Source organism: Vicugna pacos, chromosome 17, assembly GCF_048564905.1.
Source record: "Vicugna pacos chromosome 17, VicPac4, whole genome shotgun sequence".
Lineage (NCBI taxonomy): Eukaryota > Metazoa > Chordata > Mammalia > Artiodactyla > Camelidae > Vicugna > Vicugna pacos.
This window is the reverse complement of record NC_133003.1, coordinates 43,089,360-43,100,446: the sequence shown is the minus strand read 5'-3', so window position 1 is coordinate 43,100,446 and position 11,087 is coordinate 43,089,360. Positions and strand designations below refer to the sequence as shown.

Genomic DNA, 11,087 nt, shown 5'->3' with positions numbered 1-11,087 from the left:
ATTATATTTTATTTCCAAATAGTGTGACAGTTTTTAATACTGAAGAACATTGTCTGGAGCATATTAAAAATGTGCATCTTAGCTATGGTAACTGCAATTTCTTTCATATTGACCATTGTTATCAAGAGAGTTATTTATATTCCCATATAAGTCACTTAAAAGCCACAGCAGTGACAAATCCGTGGATTAATTTGGCACCTTCTGATTGTACGTAATCATGTGTGAACTTTAAAATTCAAAAGAGTTTAAAATTGTTTTATTACTGTAACATGGATATTTACAAGACCTTAATATACATTTTTTTTCTTTCCAAACATATCTGTAGTAAGAATGTATCTTATAACAGGGGCTGGATAGTTTATTTACAGAATGATTTGCTTTCAAAAAGCTCTCAGAGATTTATGGTTTTATTTCTCATTTAAGTGCCTGAATAGCAGAACAGTACAAAATAATTGTAACAACTGACAGGAAATGGACTCTAGCTTCTAATACTGGTACTCCTCTGGAACTCAAACCTGAAAAATATAAAAATGAAACAATATCATGAAAAAAGTAAAATTACATGTTAGATTAATTATTCACATACCAAAACACATACTATTATTTCTATTCTAATAACACATTTTAATACACTTGTTTCACTTACATTGTATTTAATTTTAGGAAGTGTTTTTAACCCTGTATCTTAGGATGTTGATTTTAAATGTAGAAATGAAAAAGAAAAATATCAAAATTGGCCAGGTCTGACTTAAGGGCAGAATAGGATTGGCCAGCATGTGGCAGCCTGTGACTTAAAACGCTTGTCACAGCTTCAGGTACCTAAGGGAGTGATTGTTCTAAAATGGAAATAATAAATTATTATTACATGCTAAATATGGCTGACTGGTGCTACCTGCCTAGAATATCACAATAAGAGGATTTGAAAGTGCTGACTCAGCTCAGTACAAATGCAGTACTAATTGGTTAGTGATGTCTGCCACGAAAACAGGAAGAGAGGTATATGTACGTGTGCTTCATATTTGCTATCCCTGCTCTCAGAAGCCTGCAAGTACCCATGGCAAAACTTTCTGATTTTTGTTCCAATAGAATGAAGCATTTACCAATGACACACAGTTGTGGGTTGTTTTTTTTTTTTTTGAGATTCAAATGAAGAAACATAAAACTGTAAAATGTAAGCATGTTACAAACTTGAGGGATTAGTTAAAGAAAAATGACTTATCACCTCTTGCTCACGATTGAAAATGGAAACGCAGACCTTTTATTTTTTTCACCCAACATTTAAACAAGAATTGGAAAAATTCATAGAGCCCAGATTTCATGCTGGCAGCTGCCTGGATTCAAAATCTACAACAGCAATGGTGATTTAGCTTACTTGACATTTTTGGAATCCTAATTTCCTCACTGCTGCTTCCATCCCCACCATCACTAACTGTTCTTATTTCAATCAAGTAGTCCTCTTCAAATGGAACTAGAAGCTCAGCAGATGTGTTGTTTGTTTCCAATATATGAGTTTTACTCTGTCTGTTTTGCCGGTATAGAATCTGAATAAAATAATGAACCAAGTTAAATGGACAGCTTGCTTATCTAAGGTTCAGAAACTCTTATGGAACATTGTAACACTGTGAGCAACATAAATGCTATAGTCCTTGGACAGAAACATCTGATCTATGCCTTTTCTTTAAATTTAGTTGTTAAGAAAAAAATACTTCCTTTTTGGCCAATGCTTCTGAAATGAGAATAGATATATCTCTTGATTAAGTGGCTTGAGGCCATTATCTTTGGAGCTTGCTATGAAAAGTACTGGTTAGTTTGGACCCATTCAAATGTCTGAATACTATATGCATTAGCCATGAGATGATGTTCATTACCACTGATGAAAATGATTTGCTCTGGGTATTTGACTATACTCTTGTTGGATTCCTTTTATGTTGTTTAAAGATGGTATCCAACTGTAGCCTAAGTTCTAGGAATTCTCTTTGAATATACTTTCTGACTTCATTCTCATCTCATACTTACTTCCCACATTTACCATCATCTTTTCATGTTGAGGGGAGTCACTTGAAGAAAAAAATGTTGCATACTATAAAGTTTTATTTCTTAATGTTCAGTGACACATTACTGACCTCAGAATATAAAACTTTCAGTGAAAAGTTTAAAAGCAGAAATACTAAATATTTTCAAAACATTAGAAAAAATATTACTATATTTCCATGTGCATAAACTATGTTCCTATCTGGTTCTGAAATTTCTGGTTCCTTAGTAAGTTAATTAATATGATTAAAGAAAAAACAAAATACTCACCTTGTAGCCTAACACTTCAGACTCATTTTCCATGGTTTTTACATGCTCCCAGTTTAAGCATAATTTTGAATTGGTCAGTTTCCAGGCAATGTTAGCTGGTGGTTGGCTTGGAGCTTTAAAAAGAAAATCAAAGGTCCAGATGAATACGAATTAGTTCAAGGTTACTGTATGACCCATCAACATGACAAGAGAAAACAAGTTCTGAATAATTAGCATAGGAGAAGCTAAAATATTTTCAGTGTCATATGAAATATCATATTAATTCTAATCAGAGTAAGCAAATTCATTCAAATTCTGGTCATTTGGAAATGCCTTTGTAACAAACTTATGAATTAATAATGGCATGATGCATGTCCAGGATTAATTTATTAATCACTGCTGTTGAGTTTATTTCCTTTACCATATATACATAGATGGAGGGCTCCTTTATGTCACATTTCATTTTCCCATTAATCAGTGAGCATCTCAGAAATCAGAAAAACTCAGTCTGCAAACTTTTTCCGTTTTTCAGCACAAAGCTGTTTATTCCTGGTAGCACTTTACTTTTTAATTTTGTGTTAGTTAGTACTCTGACTGTAAATAACACAACCACTTGAGTTTGTTTATAACTCAATACATTTTAAATGAAATATTAGTAACAGATTGTGAAGGACATAGGGTTACCTGTTAGAATTCATTGCAGAAAGCAGCAGAGACTCAGAAGGGACAAAAAAATGTCCAAAACCCAGGAAATTCATCTCTCTATCCGTCACTGTAATGTTTGCTGCATGTCCATCTTGCCATAGACTACCTCTTTATTATTCTCAGTATATGTGGCAGAAGTCATGACTACCCACCACAGCTGAGGTTTCAAACCTCATTTGTTCAGAGATAGTCCAACCTGGAATTTCCAGGTAAGAACTGATGATTGGCTTAATTTATCTTAGCCCAATCAGCTGGGGCTAGGCAGTGAGAAAGATGCATGTCACTTAATATAAATAGAGTTTTTAGAACCCTGAAAAGGGAAAACCATTACAAACTAGTTGATCATCCTAAAATGTATCTACTCTAAATCCAAACTGTGACTCTTAGTTCCCTGAAATTAATGTTGTCTGGGAGAAAGGTGATGGGAAGTAAGGGAAAACATATTTAGAATCAGCCTTCCAAAGAAATGGACCTAGTCCAACTGGAAAATTTTACATGCAAGGAAACTGTAGTCATGGTTTGACGTCTACTTATTCAAAAGCATACAGCTAATGAGTGACTAAGTCAAGGAAGAATCCTGGTCTCTTGATTTATAATACGGTTTTTCTCATGACAACATGCTGTTTCTCAAAGATTTGAATCCACATGATTATTTTTAAGATTTAAGAAACTGGAGAGATTAAAAATAATTTATCTGGATGGCAGAGGCAAAGATAAAACTACCCATCAAGATGTTTTTGGCATCCGATTTGAATTTGTGAGACTGAAAGACCGTAATATTTAACTCATTACAATACTGATGGAAATGGAAATGATTTCTTTTGGAGTTTTGACTCAGCTGCTATTTAATGTCTTAAGTGTCACTGAAAGAGTCACAGGGTGTCCAACATTTGATTTTCCAACATCTCTTGCCTCCCCAAAGCCACTGAGATATCACTATTGTTTACCCAGTCACTTACACCTCAGTTGGGACGTAGTAGAGAGATAAACGTTTCCTTCTCTACTCCGATGGGGCTCAGTTCATATTTAATTATGGATTTATCACACTGAATTATACTGTTTGTGCTCTGTGTTTCCTTAAATTTATTGAGTGCATATGCCCTGTTCAGTATGTATTACCAACTACTAGCACAGTCCTTGTCACATAGTAGGAGCCATGCATTTTATATATGCTGAATAAATGACTTTCAGTAAGATGGCTAACAAGAAACTACTCAGGGTCCTGTGTGGTTTTCTCAGGTCATACTCATTATGTACTGGACTGTGGGCAGATCCATAGGTGACACAATGTGGCCCTTCCATTCATTACCCCATCCTATAATCAAGGCCATTTGACATGGCTTAGCCTACAGTAATCCATATGAATTTATAAGACAAACAGTTCAATTGGCTTGACCATGCCCTAGTACATTTCTTGCCAGTATAAACCAAATCATCATTAAAAGCCTCAGAGTTTTGCACTTAGTAAAAACACAGTGAATGCTTGTCAATACTTTATTTCTGAAGAACTCATGGCAACAATTATAGTTTGTGACTATTTTCCCTCAGCTTATCCCAAAGTGCCTTTTCTAATATTTTTCTCTGCTGTGAAAGGGATAATATAAAAATTCTCACAAGAAACCACAGTTTTAGTATCTAGTATACTCTCGTGACACATTTCTTTTATCTCTGTTCTTTAAAACAAAGTGCTTACCATTAACAACATCTACAATCAATACAGCAAATATATAAATTTACTCCTTTGATGTCACTGGTAGTGACAGATTCTGAAGGCTTCATCTGTTGCAGTGCCTGTTCTGTTTGCATGTTTAGATAAAAAGTACTCATTTTAACAATATGAATCCATTGATGATGCTACTAGCTGGGAGGCAGAACTGTCTTCTACTGACTACATGATAGTGACTACGCCGATGATATTGAAACATTTACATTTGTTTCATCATTTATCAAAGCAGAAGTAAGCCATCTCATGGACATACAATGAGAAAAGTTCTATCAGGAATGAACTCTTGGTATGAATGGCCAATCATATGGATTATTTGGAATGCTTTGTTAGAAGGTAAAAAAAGTTGGGCTTTGATGTCAGAGAGACCTGAATTTATATCCAGGCTCTTTCAGGAGGCCTGGTTTTCTAATCTTTCAGAATGAAAGATTTTGTATGTATATATACACACACACACACACACATAATATATCTATATCCTTGTATATAAGATTTTTAGCTTCCACGGAATAAAATATGAAATGTTCCTTGCTTGCTTAGTGGTAGATACTAAATAGCTCAGTAGCTGTGAATTCTCTTCTCTGAGTGGAACTGTTCTCCACTGTGGTGTTATGACATAATTAATTTTTTAATTATGTTCAGTGCGGTTTGTTACTAATAATACAGTTCCAAAGTGTGCAAATGATTCACTTCTTAAATATAATATATTCAAGATTTTCCTTTCATAATTTTGCTCTTACTTGGGTTCTTTATGTGCTTTTTTAAAGGCAGACAAAGCAGTAGAGTCTCAGATAATTGTTGCAAAGTTCTCATAGTCTATAGTTTGTCTTATCTTTGTCCATGAATGTGACTCTAATGCCAGTGCCTTTTGTTGAAGTGTTTTTTTTCAGTTTCTAAAAGGTGCTTCAGAAGGCCGTGATCTTATTATGAACTCTGTTAAACAGTTCTGTTTCCATGAATTTAATGTACTTGATTAAACTGGATTTCAAATATCTATGATGAAATTAAAATTTCTATTACCTTGAAAAACCAAAACACTGTTACATGGACAGTATAAATCACATGTGACGGATGTTTTTGTACCAAGTTGGTCAATGCTCAACTCGGCAAACAAGCACTTTTCAAATTTTTTGAAAAATTTTTGCAGGCAATTTCTGAAGACTAAATCATTTTCTATTAATCAAATGACAGAGCAACATTAAACTAGCCCTGCACAGCTCTAATGGCTTCCCTGTGATCAATTTTTCTGTAGATGGCATTTTTATTCAACTGTAGTTCACACTGTGAACTCAATTCAAAAACAACTTCTTATGTTACACTTCTAAGTAACAGCATGGGGTTGACATTTGGGAAAGAGAGAAAGAACATAAGTGCAAGATGAAATAAAAGCTTAATGCTTCCTTTATGTCTAAATATGGATTGATTGCATTATTTACAGCAAGAAAAATCCAGTAGAGTGCTAGTCAGTCAATGTCAGGGGCGAAATTGAACCAAAATTTTCAAACACTTTCTGTTACTGGGTCTGAATACATCTGTCTACATAAGCAATGCTTTCCCCCTCCTTTCTTCTTGGAATTGATGTAAATATTTTTCTCCCTTTAGTTGTAAACCTAAATTCATTTAAATGATGTCTGTGTGGGTCACAATATATTTATATTTGCAGTGCTCCTCAGTTGTCTTTTGGAAAGACATCACTTTCACTAAGCTATGTACTTAATGTTAAACCACAGATACTTCTAAAAACCCTGTAAGGCTGTCATGATCGCCAGTGACAATAATAACAAAGACTATAGAAGTTTTGCATATGCTCTTCTTTTGTTTGGAGGTCTCTTTGTCAACTAGTTCCTTCTTATCTTTATGTCATATCAAAATATATAGTCTCCCTATAAAGGTACTCCTTATGTATATCTCAGCCTCTTATTTTATTTGTATTACTTTTCATAATCTATGATTATTTTATTTCTTTTTTTTTCTCTTGTTTTTAACTTGCCTCCCACTAGAAGAGAAATTACCTGAAGGCAAGGATCTTGCCCATTTTAATCTCCCTTAGGAACCTAACCCTGAGCATGGCTCATGGGAGGCATATTTTCTTGAGTAATTGTCTGAATCATTGTATTTCCACAAGAAAGTTCTTCCTTCTGTTTAGCTCATCCAATCAGAATAGGCAGACATTTCGGTAATTGTGAGCTCTGCTTTCTCAGAATTTGCAACTGGTCAAATATCAGATAGAAAATCTAGACAGTGATGGTATGAATGTGTGATGGATGGAGAATTTTTTGCTGTAACCACTATTTAGAGGTAATCTTGATGTCATCTCAAGGACATGGAAAATCAAAGTTAGATCCAAGGTTAGCGCTTAGAATCAGAGCTATCATCAGTGTTTCATTAAAGTCATTTCTCATCTTTGCTTTGGATGTCCTTCCATGACCCTTGAAGAAAATTTCTGCAACAAAAATTTATGAAGAGAAAGAAAGTAGAAAGTAGCTGTGCTTTCCTGCTTTACGAAATGCAAAGAAAGTGAGATCACCTCTAAAGAAGAAATATAATAATACTTGTTACCACCCACCGGACTGTCACTGTATGGCTGCCTCTGGATCACCTTAGTGTACATTATATCCTTTAGTTTTAAAGTCAAACTCTAGAGGAAAGTATAGCATCTCTGCTTTTCAGATAAAAAAATGAGTTCTGAATTATCAAGTAATAAGGCTCATTATGTAACTGAATCACTCAGAAAATGCAAATATATTAAAGGGGAAATTTGGTGCAATTTATAGACAGGTAGAAAAGACATTTGTCTGTTTATAGGCATGGTGAGACCTCTATAAACTGGGAGAATATGTGAAATCAGATAAGTAAATGATAAACTTTAGAAAATTCAGTAAATCTGATGCTGCAGGGACTAGATGAAAAGTGGAATGGAAAGGAATTGTATACCTTTCTCTAGTCTTTGTTCTCTGGAATAGAGGACAATTAAATATTGGAATTAGAAGAGGGTATGATTCCATTTTAGGAAGAAAATTCTCAAGGCAGTTTGGACTGAAATTTGGGAATCTGGAGAGAGAGAGACTATTTAGATAGTTAGATGAAGGTTATGAACTAGCAAGATGTTCGTGGAATCAGAAGATTCAGAATCCATCTTCATAGTATGTCAGTCTAACAGATGCCACAGAAGAACTTTTCTAAGCATCTGTTTTCTCATAACTAGGAAATAAAATACCAAACTTCTTGATGTGTTGTAATAATTCAGTGAGATGGTATATGTAGAACATTAATCCTGGGCTTTGGGACATAAAAGTACTCAATATTTTGTAACTGTGGTTGGTAGAATAAGGGCCTCCCAGGCATGTTGAGATCCTAATTCCCAGAACCTATAGATATTTTACTTTATATGGAAAAGAGGACTTCGCAGATGTGATGAAGTTAAGGATCTTGACGTGGGTAAATAATCCTGGATTCTCCAAGTGGGTTGAATGTAATTACAATGATCCTTATGAGGGAAAGGAGGCAAGAGAGTCAGAGTCAGGGAGATTTGAAGATACCACAGTGCTGGAGAGGAAGGGATCACAAGCCAAAGGGTACAGGTTGTTTCTAAAAGCCAGAAAATGCAAGGAAATGAATGCCCTTCCAGAGCCTCCAAAAGAAATACAGCCCTCTTTACACCTTGTTTTCCAACCAATAAAACTTATTTCTGACTTCTGACTTCTAGAATTGTGTGATAATAAATTTTTGTTGTTTTAAAACTCTTAAGCTATGGCAATTTGAATATTAACAATAGGAGGCGAAGGCAGTTTCTAGTCTATTTTCACAATGTCAGTGTTAAAGAATGTCAAAAGAAAAAATCAGAGGTTCAATTGGTATTCAAATATGAGATGGAGTCTTGTAGGACATTCTTATTCTCAAGTCCTGTTGTGTGTTTTGATAAAACACTGAAGCATGCAGGCTGGTGAAAGGCAAATTTAAGAAATACTGAAACAGTGTTTTCTTGAAAGAAATTAGAAATTACAAGGATTTTTATTTTGATTTAGTCAAGAAAGAAGATGGATGCTAAAGAAATACCAAACTCGGCTGTCACTTTCTCTCATCTCACTTTTCTCTCAGGAGATATATTCCAGCACTATATTTTGGATAAAAATTCTCCTTGTTAAGTAAACTGTTTTCAAAGGATGTATCTCCCAACCCTTTGATGAGGCCAATCATTGGAACGCTCAGGCAAGCCACCAGTAATGTTCTTTGGCATTTAATACAAGTTTCAGTCAGTTCCATTTCTAGGACCAAGTGGGTCAACAGAACACACCTGATTTGCCATGTCAAAAACAAGTTTTATGCTTAAAAACACAGAATAGGTTAGCAAAAACTATCACATGGTCATATGGTTGATAAAGGAAAAAAACTATCTTTAAGGTTATGTACATTCTGTTTATGTGTGTATGTTCATTTGTATGTACAGGTTGTCCTCTGTATCTGCATATTTGAGGGTTCTCCACATAGGCAGATTCAACCAACTTCAGACTGAAAATATTTGAAAAAAAATTTCAGAAAGTTCCAAAAAGCGAAACTTGAATTTGCTGTGTGCTGACAAATATTTACATAGCATTTACACTGTATTTGCAACTACTTACATAACATTTACATTGCACTAGGTATTATAAGTAATCTAGAGATGATTTAAAATATATAGAGGATGTATATAGGTTATATGCAAATACTGTGCTATTTTATATAAGGCAGTTAGGCATCTGTGGATGCTCCAGGAGCCAAAACCCTTTGGATAGTGAAGGACAACTGTATATGTGTGTGTATATATAGATGTGTGTACATTGTTTTATGTATATCATATATATATATACCTATAGTGATATATATTTTTGTCATTAGTTTATTGTTCAGCTCTCAGCCTACTTTAAACTTATCAGTGAAAATACATATAATATGAGTAAGCTTGAATATTGCCTCACCAAATATACTGAAATATCTGTCACAGATCTGTCAAATCTATGAGGTTTTTAAATACTGCCTTTACATACTTCTGATCATCCTTGATTTTGCCTGAGATAGAAACTGAATTACACGTAGGAGTTTCTGTGAGTTTGGCAACCCCCATCAGCTAGAAGGAAGTGTCTGGGCAAATTTAAAACCACTGATTGATTGGAGATTTCCATCAAGATTTTCAGATTAACTGAAAAAGGCTAGACTCCAGAAGGGCCATGGAAGCCAGTCATTCCTATGGGTGTATGACAGTGACTTCATTAATTTAGTCAACATGGAATAAAACAGGAAGAGGAATGGAACTACATCTCTGACTGGTCAGTTCTTGAGGATCATTCATGACTTAGCCTATTTCGAGCTTGTGGATTGAAGGAGAGCTGGTTTAAGAATTGTTGATCCACACATGCTCTTTTCTTGAAATGGACTGATGCTAGAGGTTTTTGTTTATGTGTTTGTTTCCTCCTTAGCAGTTCCACAGCAGTTTGTGTTTTCCAGTGTGCTCCTATAATCAGAACCTCATTTGTTCCTCACTGATAATTTGGGAAAGTAGTAGGGGCAGACATAATTTCATTTAACATGTAAGAAAATTAAAGCATAAAAAGGGAATGTCTTGTCCTATGTCAGGTTATAAGTTAGTGATGTACCCAGAATTAGAACACAGGTCTCTGACTGCTGGCTGGTGAAATGGACATAGTGGGTAATGCACTCTGTAATCAAAAGCCTATTAATTGACAATTTCTAAGTTCTTTTTGGACATGGCAAATATATGTTTATAGGAAGAAATATATCTTTTGCTTTTCAAATTCTTTTCAACCACCTATTCTTTCCCAATACACAGGAGAAATAAGAATGCAGCATTTAAAGACAAGCTCTATTTTTTCTGCTTGTTAGTAGCAGTGCATTCATGTCTTAGTCTTTCTCAAAACTCAGCAACTATATTTGTTACTCTTTTTCATGAGGGTGCAGAGACCAAAGAATGTGTTTTTAAAAGCCTGTTAATAAAAATATTTTGTTTATCTACAGTATGTAAGAAATATATGACCATTATGCAATCATAAAAAGTACAAATTGCAGCTCTTGCTAAGTCCTATCTGATCAGACCATTCCTTCTTTACTACTGTGCCTCATATTGCAGAATATCTTTGAATACCAGACTCACTTATAGGATAAATGCAGCAACAATCAAATGTTCATCCTTTATTTAGTAGGTCCTATCTACGTGAAAGACATTTAGCTTATTGTTAAAGGAGATAAAAAGAAGCAGAAGAGTTAATTCTTGGATTTCAGGGGCTTCCAAGTAAACTGCAGCGATTAAAGTACCATGGAAGAAAAGATACAGATATACGACAATGCTAGGATCACATCAAGACTCAAATGATAAACCAAACCAAAC

General features: G+C 34.6%; 1 protein-coding gene across 1 annotated transcript in view; it reads right to left on the bottom strand.

The window, feature by feature from the left end:
- Positions 1-407: 407 nt before the first annotated feature.
- Positions 408-11,087, bottom strand: part of CNTN6 (contactin 6) — a 146,751-nt gene continuing 136,071 nt past the window's right edge. Inside the window, 4 exon segments of the mRNA XM_072940774.1 lie at positions 408-443; positions 445-515; positions 1,373-1,541; positions 2,302-2,414. Coding sequence (XP_072796875.1) covers positions 408-443; positions 445-515; positions 1,373-1,541; positions 2,302-2,414 — 389 coding nt within the window.